Source organism: Leiobunum rupestre, chromosome 2 (assembly GCF_980474605.1).
Source record: "Leiobunum rupestre chromosome 2, qqLeiRupe1.1.hap1, whole genome shotgun sequence".
Classification (NCBI taxonomy): domain Eukaryota; kingdom Metazoa; phylum Arthropoda; class Arachnida; order Opiliones; family Sclerosomatidae; genus Leiobunum; species Leiobunum rupestre.
The window spans coordinates 62,167,668-62,187,023 of NC_143385.1; the positions used below are offsets into that span (position 1 = coordinate 62,167,668).

Consider the following 19,356-nt stretch of genomic DNA (forward strand, 5'->3'; position numbering starts at 1 on the left):
ACTGTTTTCCCGCCCCTTTCCAATCACGCGCAGCATCATCAGCGCCACTCCGTCGCTGCGGCAACTGTCCGTACTACCCGAGGAGGACTTCGACGAAGACAGGCCGCGTTTCACCCACCACAAGAACTGCGCCACGAGGCGACTTAGCCGTAGTTTCGACGAAACGAACAACGAAACATTACCGGAAGTGACGACCGGAAGCGTTCGCGATCTGAACCGGAACTACATCAACTCTCTGAGCCTACCGTTGGTCAGTTTCGCCGACCCGCGCTTAAGCCGCTCCGTCGAGGCTACCTTTACCAAGTTGCACTTAAACCGAGTACACGTCGTCAGCTCCAAGCCTTTGCTGACCAGCGGGCCCCACGAGAGCCAGCGGTCACGCCCTCCCCCCTATCGATACCCGCCGCCCGCGTCTTCCAAAAGCGCCGAGTCGCTGACCACCTTCGCCAGCACCACCACACCGCTGACCAAGAAGAAAATGTTGCAAAATCGCTTCTCGTCCAGCCACGATTTGGACGGCAGAGCGGCGCCGCCTAGCGCCCTCCTGGAGAAGCAGAGCTCTTTGCCCAGCTCCTTCCGGTACCCGATGGCCGCCACCACGTATCGGGATCGCAGCAGCGGAGAACAGTACGTCATTCGCACCCTGAGTGGCGGAAGCTCTTCTGGCCCAGGTGGAACGACGGCCAAACAAACCGGAAGCCGCGCCATTTTGATTCCCCGCTCGGGGTTGAGCCGCGCCAATCATAGGTTGGTTCGATTCATTTTTGAGGAATGTGGCATGTCCGTTGTTCTGAATCCTTCAAACCTCAGTTTGGTTCTTCCCAATTCGTTTAACTTTAGTTAAGTTTCTAACCTTACCGTTTTATCAATTTTAGTGGGATTATTTTGGAATGATTTTTGCCTGTACCAGTATTTTTTACTTGTTTTGCACAAATTTGATGGCAATAATTTTTGGTAGCTTAAAATTTAACCAGTACAGATAAATTTAATAGTTGTTTAAAGCATGACTGATACTTCATGGTATTTTTGATTTTATTAAAAACAGTTAAAATTTACATGTTTCCGAAGCTTTCGGGTTCGAGACCCCTCGTCAAGCGGTATTTTGAAAACTTAATATTTTAAACCATGGTAAATAAAAATTTTAACTTATACGATTAACCAGTACAGGATTTACCGAAGGTGGGGACCTAGGCGCATTTTGATGGAGGGCTTATGTAAGGAAAGCGTACATGACCTGGAAACGTCAGGGAATTTTAAAAGGTTTCCAAAAGGTCTTGGAATTTGAAAATGATTCCAAAATGTCAGGGAAAAGTCAAGGAATTTTAAAATGGCCCCAAGAAATAAGGGCATTTTTAAATGACCCCTAAAAACTCACCCAAATAAATTTTTAAAAGAAAATATTCTTACCTCCCACCATTCATTTATTCTACAAAAATGGTGAGATAAAATTTGGCAATTTGGTCAGGGAAAACCTGGAAATGTCACGGAATTTAATCCGGAAATTTTGTACGAACCCTGCGTGTCTCGAAGCTGAGCTTATGTCACGAGAGTAATGATTTTTCAAATAATAAAGCAACAAGCCTGATAAGTTTTTCTCTTAAACCAAATCAGAGAAAAATCCATTAATTTCATCAGTGGTGGAGGTCCTTAATCCGGCACTGAATTGAACTAATATATTCAAGGTTATAGTTGACCAATCCCTGACTTATTTAGAATAATCTTCTGGTACAACGTTGATCCCAAATATTTTAATCGAAAGTCTGTTTGACGTTTGCCCTACAACTTCATATTTTGTCAAACGACATTATCAAGTCGATTTAAAGTCACGCATCGTTTTTACCGAAGGGTTTATATGGCCCCCACATACAAGTATAATCTTCGGGCCCTAGCAACCAAAAACCATTAGCGTCTGTCTAGCCTAGCCTAGGCTAAATTTTATTTTTTCCTTCACCGGTTCGTGATCTGCATATTAAATTTATATTTATATCCTTTACGCGGGCTCATCTCGTACCAATCCTCATATCAGCGAAATATTTTATCCAACTCAGAAAACTAGTTTTGGCCCAGAAATACGCTAAAAAAATAAACGAGTCTTATAAAACCACATTAATCCGGTTTATGTCTGTCCTTTTACAACGTCGGAGACGAATTTCTCGCGAAAGTCAAACAATATTAAAGATTTATCACCGCCTGTTTAACGCTTTCGTCTGGAAATCCCTTGAATTTAAATTTCCTTACGTTTTCGACATTTATTTGAAAGGTTATTCTTTCTCATAAATTTACTATGCCTGTATAAATCGATGGATTTAGTGAACAATCGAATTTTAAACAGGGCTGGTGGCCACAGGTCAGGAAATTTTCAGAACTGCTTAAAAATTCAGGGAAGTTTAATTTGTTTAATAACTTGTTGAAGACTTTCGGGGAACTTTAAGAACTCGTATAAAAATTCGTGGAACTTTTAAAAGTTATGCCAATTCGGCGAACTCATAGAACCGGCTCGCGGGTATAAGGAACATACTAATGTTAATGTTCGATAATATATTTTAAGGTAAAATATATAATGTTACTAAAACTAAGTATAAGAAGATAATATTATTATTATTATCATCCTCTTATGGTATAAATAATTAAAATTATACGGAATATTTTTATATTACCGGGCAATTTTAAGGCTTCTCGTGGAGGCAGAGTTAATTCATTTCGTATAAAATTATCTTTCGGAAAAAGATGAAAACTAATTCCTTTAGAACTAAACGTATTACTTTTCCAGTACGGTATGCAACGAGTGTTTCCTTTTAACCAGGTAACTTTTTTTGGCATGTTAAGGCTTAGTAAAAAACCGATGTTAAGGAACATACTAATGTTAATGTTCGATAATATATTTTAAGGTAAAATATATAATGTTACTAAAACTAAGTATAAGAAGATAATATTATTATTATTATCATCCTCTTATGGTATAAATAATTAAAATTATACGGAATATTTTTATATTACCGGGCAATTTTAAGGCTTCTCGTGGAGGCAGAGTTAATTCATTTCGTATAAAATTATCTTTCGGAAAAAGATGAAAACTAATTCCTTTAGAACTAAACGTATTACTTTTCCAGTACGGTATGCAACGAGTGTTTCCTTTTAACCAGGTAACTTTTTTTGGCATGTTAAGGCTTAGTAAAAAACCGATGTTAAGGAACATACTAATGTTAATGTTCGATAATATATTTTAAGGTAAAATATATAATGTTACTAAAACTAAGTATAAGAAGATAATAATATTATTATTATCATCCTCTTATGGTATAAATAATTAAAATTATACGGAATATTTTTATATTACCGGGCAATTTTAAGGCTTCTCGTGGAGGCAGAGTTAATTCATTTCGTATAAAATTATCTTTCGGAAAAAGATGAAAACTAATTCCTTTAGAACTAAACGTATTACTTTTCCAGTACGGTATGCAACAAGTGTTTCCTTTTAACCAGGTAACTTTTTTTGGCATGTTAAGGCTTAGTAAAAAACCGATGTTAAGGAACATACTAATGTTAATTTTCGATAATATATTTTAAGGTAAAATATATAATGTTACTAAAACTAAGTATAAGAAGATAATAATATTATTATTATCATCCTCTTATGGTATAAATAATTAAAATTATACGGAATATTTTTATATTACCGGGCAATTTTAAGGCTTCTCATGGAGGCAGAGTTAATTCATTTCATATCAAATTATCTTTCGGAAAAAGATGAAAACTAATTCCTTTAGAACTAAACGTATTACTTTTGCAGTACGGTATGCAACAAGTGTTTCCTTTTAACCAGGTAACTTTTTTTGGCATGTTAAGGCTTAGCAAAAAACCGATGTTATGTTCGAGAAAAGTTCCCAGCTTTCTAATATTTCAACAAGCACTATATAAATAGTAACTTATGAGTCCTGGCTGTCGGAAATATTACTTCTTGGCAATTTCTGGGAAGATGTTTTATTTAAGCGCCTATTGTCGCCCAGTTTTAAGATGCGATTCTATTGTCACCCAGTTTTAAGATCTGGGACATATTTCAAAACAATTTTAAGATCTGGGACAAATTTCACAACAATTTTATGATCTGGGAGAAATTTCACAACAATTTTAAGATCTGGGACCAATTTCACAACAATTTTAAGATCTGGGACCAATTTCTCAACAATTTTAAGATCTGGGGCAAATGTCATCCAATTGTCACGTGCCGAATGTGGCAACCCTGTTAAACAATCTTTTTAGTAATTTTCTAAACCTAACTAGAGATTTCTGGGTGTGTACTCAAACGTTTTTCACACCTATTCTGTAAATATAAGATTATAGATAAGAAAATAATTGCATTTTGAGGCGAAATTCTTTGAATTGAAATTAAGCGTATTTATACGTAAATTTCCCGCTGATTGTAGACGATGAGCACTCTTAATTGTGATGAGAAGAGCGTGTTTAGATTTCGGGGAAAGTTTAATTTTAGTCAGTGGCAGGAAAACTTCTTCGCAAAATGGTTTATTTTCATTGATAACGTGTTTAGGAGGGGCGAAAGTGGCCTCGATTTGAGACCCTCTCTCCATTTTCTGCTTTTTAAATAGAAGTAGTTGCCCTTAGAAACACTAGGTGGCGCTAGTTACGCGCAGGCAATAAGTCGATGGCGAACCTACTCCTTTAGCCCTCTAACATTTTCGCGTTCTTTTATTTTCCCTTTTATTGTAGCGGTTCACTTTGAATATTCTTCTTTAACTTGAAGAAGTTTTAATTAATTTAACTAAAGAACTTTGTTTTCATAGCTTAAGTTTTATAATGAAGCACTCTTAATGATCAAAATAAGATTTTCGGTTAAATTTGTGCCCTAAACGTTTGTCTTGTGTCAATTTCCACTCAAATCGTTACATGTTTAATTTTAAATTTATTGTCATTGAAATGTCGAACGTGAAATATTCAGATGAAGTATCTATTCGAACCCGAAATATTAAGATGAAATATCTATTCGAACCCGAAATATTAAGATGAAATATCTATTCGAACCCGAAATATTAAGATGAAATATCTATTCGAACCCGAAATATTAAGATGAAATATCTATTCGAACCCGAAATATTAAGATTAAATATCTATTCGAACCCGAAATATTAAGATGAAATATCTATTCGAACCCGAAATATTAAGATGAAATATCTATTCGAACCCGAAATATTAAGATGAAATATCTATTCGAACCCGAAATATTAAGATGAAATATCTATTCGAACCCGAAATATTTAAATGAAATATCTATTCGAACCCGAAATATTTAGATGAAATATCTATTTGAACCCGAAATATTTAGATGAAATATCTATTCGAACCCGAAATATTAAGATGAAATATCTATTCGAACCCGAAATATTAAGATGAAATATCTATTCGAACCCGAAATATTAAGATGAAATATCTATTCGAACCCGAAATATTAAGATGAAATATCTATTCGAACCCGAAATATTAAGATGAAATATCTATTCGAACCCGAAATATTAAGATGAAATATCTATTCGAACCCGAAATATTAAGATGAAATATCTATTCGAACCCGAAATATTTAGATGAAATATCTATTCGAACCCGAAATATTTAGATGAAATATCTATTCGAACCCGAAATATTTAGATGAAATATCTATTCGAACCCGAAATATTAAGATGAAATATCTATTCGAACCCGAAATATTAAGATGAAATATCTATTCGAACCCGAAATATTAAGATGAAATATCTATTCGAACCCGAAATATTAAGATGAAATATCTATTCGAACCCGAAATATTAAGATGAAATATCTATTCGAACCCGAAATATTAAGATGAAATATCTATTCGAACCCGAAATATTAAGATGAAATATCTATTCGAACGTGAAATATGAAAATCGAATATTTCGAACCTATATCAATTTAAACCCAAAATCAAGTATACGAAGTCTATTTGAACCCCAAAAATATATATTTTTTGGAAGCCGCAAGAACCCGCTAATTTCGAGCCGAGATATTCGTTGTCCCCAAACGTCAAAATAAATCCCTGATATATTACACGCTAATTAAAACAACCGTACAATTAGAAAACAGTTTGGGGAAATTTCGTCATAAATAATATTTCAACATTGTACCGCCACTTGGCAACGGCGCACGACTACGAGTAACGAAAACTAGCTAACTCAACAAAACGTATGTCAACTTAATTTCAAAGCAAGCCCATTGGGTAACGCTAACCCTCCTTTCCAAAACGCGTTTAAATTGACAAATTACTACGAATTTGAACGATACGTCAACGTAACTTGGAAGTAACCCGCAAACGCCAACGTAAAATCCGGCTTCGGAATCAAGCTCGACCACGTACAAGGACAAATTCATAAGCTACCCCGGTGGCACCAGCCAGAAAAACCCGCTATTGGCTTGGCGTAGCAGTTCTGGCAGCCACAGTCGACCAGCCACATCTTCGAAAAACACTTGGCAGATACATTTTTCCAATTTAATTGTTCTGTCCATGTATTTGTTTAAGGATATCTCGGCTTCCATTTCTGGATTATTATTTTTTCATCGCGTGATTTTTTTATAAATTTATTTCGTTTTGCGCGCGTGATACTTTTACGCTGTTTACCGATTTGGATACTTGTGATTTAGTGTTATTTTGGTATGGGCTGTGCAGTTTTGTGATCTTTTGATTTTCTTACCAGTTAACGTTTGTTATTTCATTCGTTCGTCGACTAAATTTCGTTTTGTTTTGTTGTTCCACAGTTTAAAAGATACTTCTTCATTGGATGATGAAATAGACGCAAAGTTTCAAGTAAGTTGATTTTTGTTTTTAATTCCTAATTAATACTAATTAGGTAATTTAAGTTTTTTTGGCTTAAAAATATTGCGAAGTTAATGACGACTATTAGATTTAGTGGGTCGCGTTATCTTGCTACCAAAACATTAACGATTTACCGTTAAGTTATATTTAATTTGCTTATCTAACTAAGTATAACCACGATTTGGTTTTACTTGGTAACTAAGTTGTTTTTCAGTTTTTGGTTTTTAATTGGTCAATTTTTTTATTGGTTTAAAAAATAAAAAATGCGAACTTGGTAACCAAAAATTAATAATAGCTTAATTATTTAACTAAACCTTAGTTAATATCAGAATTTAGTCTTCTATTCGCGCCCGAAACGAGTGTAGGTGGCGTAACGGCTTTAGCTTCTCCGAGGTAGCGCCTATGATCTACCGTCTGCTACAGTCTACAGACAGTTCAAAACTCATCAGAACGTTTTTTCTTAAATAAACAAAATATAAGAAAACGATGCAAAATTATATTAAAATGCAAGTATCAGTATTTATAAAATAAAATTTACGAATAATGATGAGGAAAAACTAAAAGCGCTACGTATCTAGCTTTCCATGGCGAACAAAAGGGGGCGTTGCTATAGTTTTCGGTCGCGAATAGCAACTGAACTATCAAATATTAAGATATTTATTCGATTTTATATAGTATGTTTTTAATAATATTTATATAGTAAACCATTGTTCGATATAACAAAAAATATGAGCTAAATATCGTTTTGGGGTAATTCTGATCTTTAAGGGGGAAGAATACAGTAAAAGCCTCTTTATCGTTCAAGCTGAACGTTTCTGTTTTAACAATTACACAATTGAATTATATTTTTCTTATTAGGCTGAACTTTCCTCTAGTGCTTAAAATAATTTTGATAATTCTAATATTAATAGTTTACGAGATATAAGGTCCTAACTAAAGGGTAGTTTGGGTGCTTGCCCAACTTGTTTAGCTCCGGGGGTTCGAATTAAAACGTAATAACTTAATTACTTTTAAATTTAAAATTGTCAAAATTATTTCAATCACTAAACAAGAGGCTGTTTTACACGTAAATATTAATTTTATAAGTCAAAATAGAAAATTAAAAGAGTTCAGCTTGAAATAGCGCGAAAGTAGACAATGGCCACTGTAGTCCTCCCCCTTAAGAGATCACTTGAAGCCCCACGTTGCTGGGCTCATTTTTGACCCCAGTTGACCCAAAGAGCACCCAATTAGTCGCTAGACGTACCAAAACCCGAGAGTGTTAATTTATCCCAAATCTATCTATTTTGACAGACCAATCTGTATCAATTTATAAATTATAAATTATAAGATTGTTTATCTTGTAAAAAATCCCCGACCGAATAAACGGTATAACCATTTATTTTGCCCCCAAAAACTAGTAACAGATTTACATAAATTATTTCTCGTTATAGAAATAAAAAGTTTTTCCCGTTGAAGTTTTTTTTAGTACTCCCGGTGGCCTACTCAACGTGGGTTAGGAAATTTAATATGATTTTCGGTTCGTAATCAATATTACGTTGCCTTTCTTGGCCCTCGGGGTTTTACGCTAAGAAAAGTACATATTTTCTACCGAAAATTTATTCTCTAATCATTGACCTCGATATTTAAGAGGAATTGTACAGACCTGTTCTTGAATATTTTCTCTGAGCGGTTGGGGAAATTTTTTGGGGGAACTTTAAATTGTGTTTCTCTGTGACTCGGTACTTGTAAAATTATACGTTTGATTTCTTGTTTGTCTAAGAATTTTTGGGTTCCCCTTAATGGTTAGGGTTTTGTCGTTTATCGGAAATGCATTTTTAAATTATTTTAATAGTACTTGATTTGTCTTGATTGCTTATTTCTAATGAGGTCATATTTGATAGGTATGTAATGCTTAACCGTGGTTATACGATGTTTTATGCTTTGGGGCCCGAGTTTTGGGACTTTTGTCCTGATATTATTCTTGTTTCGTGTAGGGCTATGGCATCTTGTTTTTTCTTTACAAAGACGTTAGTTTTTGATCTACTGAAACTTTGGATTTGATCTGAGATTGTTTTTACGTGTGAAGTTTAGTTTTGATTTGCCGCTTGTGGGAATTTTAGTTTTTAAGTTTTGATATTCAATAAGTTTTGATTTTATTTCGTTTAAATTTTGGTTTTTGATACAACGGAGATATTTTCTGTGTAGAGCTTAGTTTTTTGTATTGTGTAGAGCTTAGTTTTTTGATAATAGTGTAGGGCTTACCTTTTTAATCTGTGTAGGGCTTACCTTTTTAATCTGTGTAGAGCTTAGGTTTTTAATCTGTGTAGAGCTTAGGTTTTTAATCTGTGTAGAGCTTAGGTTTTTAATCTGTGTAGAGCTTAGGTTTTTAATCTGTGTAGAGCTTAGGTTTTTAATCTGTGTAGAGCTTAGGTTTTTAATCTGTGTAGAGCTTAGGTTTTTAATCTGTGTAGAGCTTAGGTTTTTAATCTGTGTAGAGCTTAGGTTTTTAATCTGTGTAGAGCTTAGGTTTTGATCTGTGTAGAGCTTAGTTTTTGATCTGTGTAGAGCTTAGTTTTTGATCTGTGTAGAGCTTAGTTTTTGATCTGTGTAGAGCTTAGTTTTTGATCTGTGTAGAGCTTAGTTTTTGATCTGTGTAGAGCTTAGTTTTTGATCTGTGTAGAGCTTAGTCTTTGATCTCTGTAAATATAATGATCGACTATTTAATTTTAGCTTATAAAACAAGTTGTATTAATTACTAATTGTTTATAGATTCATTTACGTTGATTTTATAACTACCGCTCCGACAATTTTGTATCAAAATCAATGTCGACTTGTGTCCAAGATCATGATGTATTTTATACTCTGTGAACCGATATTGAAATTTTTAAAATTTCGAAATTTATATTGCCTTATATTTTTTACAATACCTAATTAAACCTTATTTATAATCTATCCACTACTTAATTAAATCCACCCAAATAATTAAACACAAACTAAATTAAAAAATATATAAAAAATAAATCCTTAAAAGTAATGAATTCGTACGTGAAACCTCAATGGCGTCAGAATGACAAATTGTACTTTCCCCGAGGAGCCTTGGATGTAACCGGTAGGGTAAAAACCCAATCAAAAGGACGATTAAGACCCGTAATTAGTCGCCAATAATACTCTGGAACGTTTCATTAATTAAACGGATCCTTGGAACAGCTCTCTGACACTGAGATCTAAATCTTTATAATGGCCTATTACGAGAGATTAACCTGCCTAGCAATGAAACGGGTACGGGGAACGCCTAGAGCTGATGAATTTCCGTTACACGAATTATTTTATTATCAGAAGTCTATCTCATCAAACATTTTAGAGGTTAACAGTATTAGTGAGTGTAGTGAGCTGTTGGCTCGCGTAGCATGAAGGGCTTGCCACCACCCTCCTACGCGTTGTAACCCGGCCACCTGAATTAGGGCATTAAAAGTCTTGGGTATTCGGGCTTCATACAGACCTTGAAAACCTGGTAAAATCAAGGAAATAGATTATCGATAGAAATGTCAATTAAATTTTTTTGGGAAAAATCAGGGAAATCGGGGAATTTTCTGAGAGTTGAGAAAGTTTTCCCTAATGAGTACCAATTTACATTAACCTTTCTTGTAAAAATGTAGTAATAATAATAAAATAATCAGCTAGGCTAATACCCAAGGCACCACCTTAGGCCCAAGTCACCAAGCGACTTATAATGCCTTTTTGCATAAATAATACTAATAATACACCTTTTATATGATAATATGAAACCAATTTAACTTGAATTACAATCATGAAATGAGTTACTCTGTAAATCTTAGTTTTAATTGTGGATAAATCAGGGAAATATCCGTTTGAAAACCTGGAAATATCAGGGAAATTGGGTTGTATGAGACCTGAAAATTGAAATTCACGCGATAAGACTAGTTTTTTACGTAACTAGTGCCAGCTAGTTGAACCTGGTGGCAAAACTTTTAAATTAGTTGATTTTGGTAATTTTCAACTTTTCATTGGGTTTTGTTCCACCAAAATGAACAGTATGAAAATGATTAAATTTAAATATTTGGCTTTAAATCTTGTTCATAAAACGGCTTTTGTTTAAAAGTAGGTCCAACCAGTGTTTGTGTTTATCCCAACACGATTAACTTAATTGTAATTGAATGTTTTTAAATTTTAATTTTTTACATGCCTTTTTTAAGCTAATTTATTAATAATTTGCGCGTAATTATGTAAACTAAAGTTTAAATTACTCATATTAAATTTATTACTTCTTGCAATTTATTTTGATGCATAACCTACTTAAGTACGGTTACTTAAATGCATTCAAATATAATAGGTGATTTAAATAATTAAAATCAACGATTTATTTAAGTCAACTGATTTAAACCATTTTGATTGGTCAACAATATTTTTTGGATTTTATTGAATTTATTGATTTTTATACAATTAATGGCTCTTTCCCTGTATAATTAACGGGCATTTTACTTTTATGAGAGATTTTCCCTGTATTTTAATTTTTTAAGAAGCTATTTTGGCAAAAGTAAACTACAGCAACCTCATCTTGTTTTATATTTATTTTCGGCGTATACGATAGAGTTTGACGCGGAGATTACGATGGTATTTTTATTTTGAGCCGCAAATTAAGATTTAATGTTTTAATTTAATTAAAGTTTTGACAATTTTTGCAAGTTCCTAGATTTTGGGTTGAAATTCTTTTTTGTCGTGTGTTCGCCGACACCAGACTGTTTTAAAAAATTGCTTAAGAACAGTTTTTCGTGTTAGTATAAGTATTGGCGCCGGACGTTCGCTACGCTCTCGTGCTGGGGGCGCGCGGCGCCGCCGCAGCCCCGTACTAAAAAAAGCGATGGGCCTTCTATAACGCAACCTACAGGACAGTACCTAGGCATACCCTACCAAGTATTGTCGGGCGTGGGAAAAATTTTAGCGTATATCGCAAGACCAAGGGCAAAGTGGGGTACGCGACTGGAAAAACTCTAGTAATTGTTGGATTACACGGTACTCATTTTCGTGTATAAGTATTGGAGCCGCACGTTGGTTACGCTCTTACACGACGAAAATAATAACAAAAATCGTGAAAAGGCCCAAAAAAGTGTTTTTTAAATTAAATTAAAAATTAAATAAGCGTTTGCGGCCAAAAAAAGGCAAAACACCTAGAAATTTCCCAAAATTCCCAAAATTAAGAAAACTTGTAATTTATTTCACAAACTACCCGAATACCACGTGGAAATTATTAGGTCTGAAAAGCACGTGGTGTCGGCGAACACACGACGAAAATAATAACCACCAAAAACTTTAAAATACCCAAAGAAAATCAATTTTTTTAAATTAAATAAAAAAATTAAAAAATTATTTTTTGCGGCCAAAATAAAAAATACCCACGCTATCTAAGTGACAAGGTCTATCAGGCGCAAACAAAATAACAATTTAAATCAATGAGGTTGCTGTAGTTAACTTCACCCGCTATTTTTGTAAATTTTTATTCCTACATTAAATTACATTGTATGATTCAAATCATTTGATTTAAATCAAAAGGATTTAAATCAGCCAACCCTGCTAATCAATCATAAGTATGACTTTGCAATACTTGTTTCACACGAATCATACAAATCCGTGCGCTATGGAAAAGGTTACCATGGAAACGAAACGTCGTGATCGCGACGCACGAGGAATTCTGCGCGTGCTCAAAATACGCTCCATTAACTTTAGTTTCCCTTCTATAATGTTTGATGACACGTATTTATCCACGGATTGGGGTAAAGCAGGTTGGCGGAGCGTTAACTTTTGGGGGCCCCGGACCAACACTGTTTGGGGCATACCCAACTTTGGGTTAGTTGTGGCGAGTCTTTTGCCATTGTGTCAAAAATCTATTTTTTACCCCTTCTTAAATCTTCATTTAAAGGGAATATAACCTCAGGTATTTGGTGTGGAACACCAACGCTTGCAGCTCTGGCCGCTCATGCCTTTGGCTTTAAAAATGTTTGGCGCCACTGTACAGGGACATTTGAAAAATTGAAGGGGTCTTCCATAAAGATTGCTTTGCAGGTTATATTCCCTTTAAGTTGGTTTTATCTTTTAACCACGAAGGGGCCCTCGGATCGAACCGGGGCCCTTAGACCACGCGTAAATCCACCCCTAGGAGTAGTGTCACCATTTACGTCACATCCCGAGAACTAAGATTTTGAAAAAGTAGAAAAACAAAAAAATATACGTTCTCGTGGTTGGTTTCATAAAAGAAAATTATTTGATGGCATACTTATGGATGATTGTTACTTATGGTGAAACTGTACGCAGTCTTTGAATTAACCCTTCACGTAATTATGGAGAGGTTAAGCTCGGCGCGTCTGAACGTATAGGCTGGAACGCGCGAAAGGTTGTTTATTGGCGAGGCAGTTATCTCGAAAGTAGGGCATCGTATAATCTGTAGGACGATTAACCCATTAAATCCCACGAATCTACTTTCACTCTCCTATAGTCTACGCGAGTGTTAATAATTGGCTTTTGGATTAATCATTTTACTCGTGATTTTTATGAACTATTTTGTTGCGCGTTAGGGTGTGTTTTTACCGCGGGCTTGGCCAATTCGGGTTAAGGTTGCGTAGGTGGGGTTAATATGATGCTATATTGCCTATCCTTTGTGTCATGTATTTTCGAAATTTCCCTATTTCTCTCATCGGGTTTGTTTTTTTCGTTTTTGTATTGGTTTTTCCACGTTGTCAGGGCTGGAAAAAACCTGGTTTAAAAAAACTAAACTAGTTTTTTTGGTTTATACCAGGTTTTATTTGGGTTTTAACTAGGTGTTTTTAAAACACTGTTTTATATTACTTTTAAACTGTTTTTCGCTTGTGTTAATTCTTTTTAACTGTACATACTGTCCTTAATTAAGTACCAAAATTATGAGCAAGGATTAAACAAGTTGGCAAGCCAAAATATACCTCTCCTCGGAAGAGTTTTTAATTTTCCGTGAAGCGTAACTGTATCCGTGGTTCTGCGGTAGAACGCTCACCTGTCGTGCAAGAGGGCTCGGGTTCGAATCCCGGCCGATTAAAAAATTATACTACACCCAATGACAAAAAGAGGGCGCTTTTGGAAAAACCTTTTCCCTGATTCTAAGAAACTGGTACACAGTGATTACCCTTTGCCCCGAAAATGCGAACGCGTTCGCAGGCCAGACAGACCCACCCACCCACAGACAGACAGACAGACAGACACGGTGGTTGTATCACCCCTCCTAGGGTACAAAGTCCCCTCGGAGAGGTAAAAATTCTTTATTTTCTGGGACTATATTTAAAGGGATTACACTTTTTGATTCTCTTTAACGTCAAAACACAAGTTTAGATACTTTATCTGTGCCTAGTCGATTATTATCGCCTTAAAATGCGTAGTTGTAGATTTTTTTCGGTTACAAAAGTCTCGCCAGAAACGAAGTTTTAGTTTCGATTATGTACAAATATTTTTGCAAGAAGGCGTTTTGTTTTAGTAATTAGTTTCGTTGTGTTTTGGTCAGAAAATGTACAAATAATTGGGAAATATTTTAAGTGAGTCGTAGCAAATTTAAAAAAACCAAAGGATCTGAAAATCAACGGTTTAAACCAGCCAACCCCGCACGTTAAACTTGTCTGTATGAAAATACTAGTAGATAAATATTATATTTTGGGTGTGCAGGGTTGGCACTTTTGGGGTTTTTTAATGAAAAATCAAATCAATAATTACTTTGATTTAAATCGAATTTATTGACTTTTATATAATGTATGGCTATTTCATTGTATAATTAACGGATATTTTACTTTTATCGGTTAGCTAATCTTGAATTAAATAAAATCTTAATTAACCTTAATAACTAATTTATATTTTAGTTTGCTCAGATTTTCTGTATTTTATTTTTTTAAAAATCTATTTTTTGCAATTTTTTATTCGTCCATTGAAATGTATTGTGTGATTTTAATGAACGATGTTTAATAAAATCACTTGATTAAAAAATACTTTAATTCAACGTGGTTTGGCTAGGATCAAAGTGTAGTACCCCCACAAAATAGATGATTTATTATTAAATTAAAAAATATATACTGAGATACAACGTGGTTTGGTTAAGATGAAAGTGTAGTATCCCCCCCAAAATAGTTAATTTATAATTAACATAAAAAATATATACACTATAATTCAACGTGGTTTGACTAAGATCAAAGTGTAGTATACCTCCACGAAAGAGTTTATTTATGATTAACCTAAAAAATAAATACTTTAATTCAACGTGGCTTGGCTAAGATCAAAGTGTAGTATCCCCCACAAAATATATGATTTATTATTAACCTAAAAAATATATATACTTTAATTCAACGTGGTTTGGCTAAGATCAAAGTGTAGTATCCCCTACAAAATATATGATTTATTATTAACCTAAAAAATATATACTTTAATTCAACGTGGTTTGGCTAAGATCAAAGTGTAGTATCCCCCACAAAATATATGATTTATTATTAACCTAAAAAATATATACTTTAATTCAACGTGGTTTGGCTAAGATCAAAGTGTAGTATCCCCCCACAAAATATATGATTTATTATTAACCTAAAAAATATATACTTTAATTCAACGTGGTTTGGCTAAGATCAAAGTGTAGTATCCCCTACAAAATATATGATTTATTATTAACCTAAAAAATATATACTTTAATTCAACGTGGTTTGGCTAAGATCAAAGTGTAGTATCCCCCACAAAATATATGATTTATTATTAACCTAAAAAATATATACTTTAATTCAACGTGGTTTGGCTAAGATCAAAGTGTAGTATCCCCCACAAAATATATGATTTATTATTAACCTAAAAAATATATACTTTAATTCAACGTGGTTTGGCTAAGATCAAAGTGTAGTATCCCCCACAAAATATATGATTTATTATTAAATTAAAAAATCTAAGATTCAACGTGGTTTGGCTAAGACAAAATTGTAGTATCATGGTAGCGTTACGTACCAACTCGTAGACTCAATTCCATCATCATGTATTTGAATGTCAAAGTGTTTTATTGTCCAATATTGAATGGTGTTTGTGTCTTGACAGGAGCCGCAGCGTGGCCGTCTGAGCTCGTCCAAGTCGGAGAACGGCGACGCGCAGATCTCGTCCGAGCCCTCCCCCCCGCAGTTGCCTCTTGAGAAAGCCAAGAAAAGACGTCGCAGCTTCTCAGGTATGCCGCGCTTCTTAAATAATAATCATAATAATCAGCTAGGCTAATACCCAAGGCACCACCGGAACGTAATCGAAAATTATGATTTCTCATCTTATTAAGATGTGTGGTTAGCGCTTTCGCCTCGCAGCAAGAGGAGCCGGGTTCGATCCAGGCTTGTGGCACTGGGTGCAAAACTCGGAACTACTCCTTCCGCGTTGAGTTTGCAAGTTTTCTCCCCACTGGTTAAAGGGGTTTCCCCCGAGCTCTTCCCCATAAAAACTTGTTGAATTTAACGGTAATAGTTAGTGTAGGGAGCTGTTGGCTCCCGTGGCACGAAGGGCTTGCCACCACCCTCCTACGCGTTGTAACCCAGCCACCCGTTTAAAGGCATTATAAGTCGCTAGATGACTTGGGCCTAAGGTGGTGCTAAGGGTATTAGCCTAGCTGATTATTATCTTTTACTACTATCTAGACTGTCGCGCCACTAGTGAGTATTTGCGGAAGTTTGACCTTTCCACTGCTAGGGTTATATTCCCTTTAAACTATTCAAACGATCCTACATTTTCGAAAAAATATTGCTTATATTTTAATAACGTTGTTGGACACACAAACGCTTTTGATAGACAAGATTTAAGGACAGTCGGTAGGGTGACCACAGTTCCTATTTTTCCTATAATTTAACGTCCTTTTTTCTCCTATAATTTCATTAAATTTCCTATGCTACCCTATATTTGAACTCAAAAGTTGGAAGAAATTAAAATAATTGATATTTTACCCTTGGAAGTCTTTTAAACGTCCTAGTTTTTATAGATGCTTATTTCCGACCCTGTTCGACGATAGTTTTCGACTATTTCTATCCGTTGCCAACTTTATTTTGAATGTTATCCCTCTTTTAATCAATTCTGACAACCGTTTTCTCTTGTATAATTAATTTTCTCCTATTTTTACCCTTTTCCCCCCTATTTCCTTCCTATATTTCACTGATAAATTTCCTATAATTCCTTTAAAGGGTTTTAAAATATTCTGTGGTCACCTCTGAGTCTGCTTCATATGACTGAGGCTTAGAGACCAATTTTTTAATCTAATACTTTTCGTACACGTCCTCTTGATTACGCAAAAACTAAATAACAATATTAAAATTAAATGACCTTTATTAATATAAATATATATATTTATATATATTTTAAAGAATTCTAGACACCATTTTTATTACGCAAAATCTAAATAATATTAAAATTCAATAACTTATATTAATATTCATTGACATATTTTGTAGTAGATATATTTTTAAGATTTATCAGACCCATCATTTTGATTAAGCGAAAACTAAATAATAATTTTAAAATCAAACCTTTATTAATTGACATATATTTTTAAGATCTACATCATTTTAATTACACAAAATCTAAATAATATTAAAATCCAATAACTGTTATTAATATGATCAGGAAACTATAGAGGTATACACTTGAAATGTCTAAGGTTCCATTGGGACGGTGATACGAAAGCGCGTCGAGAAAAAGGCGGGGCTTAACCACGTCAAGTGTAAGACGTAACACGACATTTCAAATTCATTGGCTCGAGGTTTGACGCGAAAAGAATGCGTCGTCATGGTAACAAATAGGCGATCTTCCCGCGCAAAATAGGCTTATAAAACAATGGATTTAAAAACCTCAATTTGTTATCGTACTTAATATTTTGAAGTAATTATAATGTCCTTCGCGAAAGAAGTGTAGTGATACCTAATTTCAGGTATTTGTATGGTTAAAAAAGAGATAATCAGGTAAGCTAATAATAAAATAGCAATGACTAGGCTTAATGACGAGTTTTCGTCGAATGAGGGTAGCAAGGCGCGAAAGTTTTCTCGTGAGTTTTCCCGCTTTAAGACACGACCATTTCTACGAGCTTCATCACGGCCGTAAAAATCTTCCTTAGACATTCCAAGTGTATACCTATATAGTTTCCTGATATTATTTGATATATTATGTAGTCGATGTTGTACGAATAATTGTTTTCACCAGTTAATGCTTGAAGTCTCGCAACTACAGTCGGAACCTACGCTCACCGACATAGTTGTTTAAAATGTTGGCTAGTGTGAATTGGCCTGTTAATAAACTTATTTCCACTCAACCTGTCGCTGAGAGACGCGTGTTTACACTTCGAAAATTCAAATCTCCACAAATAGAATCGTTTCGAAATATGCTTAATCCGTCTAAGAGAGTGTGCGTTGTATCCGTCATCCGGTAGTTTCATATCTTTGTCCTCTGTTAAGAGTCTCGACCGTGATATGGTGGAGTAAATATTTTGAAGTTCTCGAAAGTAATTTTTAATTATATGACGTACATTTTCCGGACAGCCCGGTTATATTGGAAATATATTTAACATGTTTATTTTTTTAAAGTGAAGCTTATGTGAAATATTCTGAATTTTTAAAGTGAAGCTAATGTGAAATATTCTGGATTTTTAAAGTGCTTTTAATAAAGTCTTAAATTTTGTGAGGGTTAACACAGTTATAACACTGTATCTACCAGTTTTTTTTTTCTATTTTTAGAAAGCTTATATACATTATCAGTTTCGTACCAAAATTATTCATAGGTTCTTCTAAACCAATGTTCTTTATTTTCTTCTAAATCAGTTTTAATAATAATTTAAAGTTACCAAGCTAATTTTCAAAATGAGAACTTATTCAGTCCTTTTACAAAATTATTTTAATAAGCTAATTTTTAAAATGCCTTTTTGAAAAATTGTTTTAATAAGTTAATTTTAAAAATGAGAACTTATTTAAGGCCTTTTGCAAAATAGTTTTAGTAAGTTAATTTTCAAAATGAGAACTTACTAATGCAAAATTGTTTTAATAAGTTAGTAAATTATTTAAAAAAATGACAGAGTAAAACAATTTTCTTAATTAAATTTCCAAAAGTGCTTGGTAAGCTACCCTTTTTTGGAGAATTTAAAAAAAAACAAAGCTTTCTAAATAGACTTTTTAACTTATGATATTTCTTTGAATTATAGGCAGCTATTTTATATTTGATTATTTTAATTCCAACAATTTTATGCTAATAAAATAAATTCAATAAACGAAGCTAAATATTTAACAAATTTGTTGGGGCGGCGTTAAAATAAAACAGTTAATTTTCCTCAATATTCAAAACGAAGCGCTATTTAATTAAATTCCACCCACACTGTTCACCTGTACGTACAACGTCTGCTGTAAAATTGGAAAATTATTACTTCTTTGCGGAAATAAACCATACATTTTATTTTCCGTTACGAAATTTTATATGGTTAATTTCCCCAATGTAACGCTATAAAATATTATACTACGTGAGATCGA

At 34.0% G+C, this 19,356-nt stretch overlaps 1 protein-coding gene across 10 annotated transcripts in view; it reads left to right on the forward strand.

Annotated features, from left to right (window-relative positions):
* LOC149958651 (uncharacterized) overlaps nucleotides 1–19,356 on the forward strand; it is a 121,072-nt gene that overhangs the window by 41,986 nt on the left and 59,730 nt on the right. For 9 of the 10 annotated variants that reach the window (XM_090166002.1, XM_090166004.1, XM_090166006.1 and 6 more), the window contains exons 18-20: nucleotides 34–747; nucleotides 6,781–6,829; nucleotides 15,917–16,040. In XM_090166002.1, coding sequence (XP_090022128.1) covers nucleotides 34–747; nucleotides 6,781–6,829; nucleotides 15,917–16,040 — 887 coding nt within the window. The remainder of the gene's footprint in view (nucleotides 1–33; nucleotides 748–6,780; nucleotides 6,830–15,916; nucleotides 16,041–19,356) is intronic. The other variant, XM_090166010.1, reaches the window with a different exon arrangement.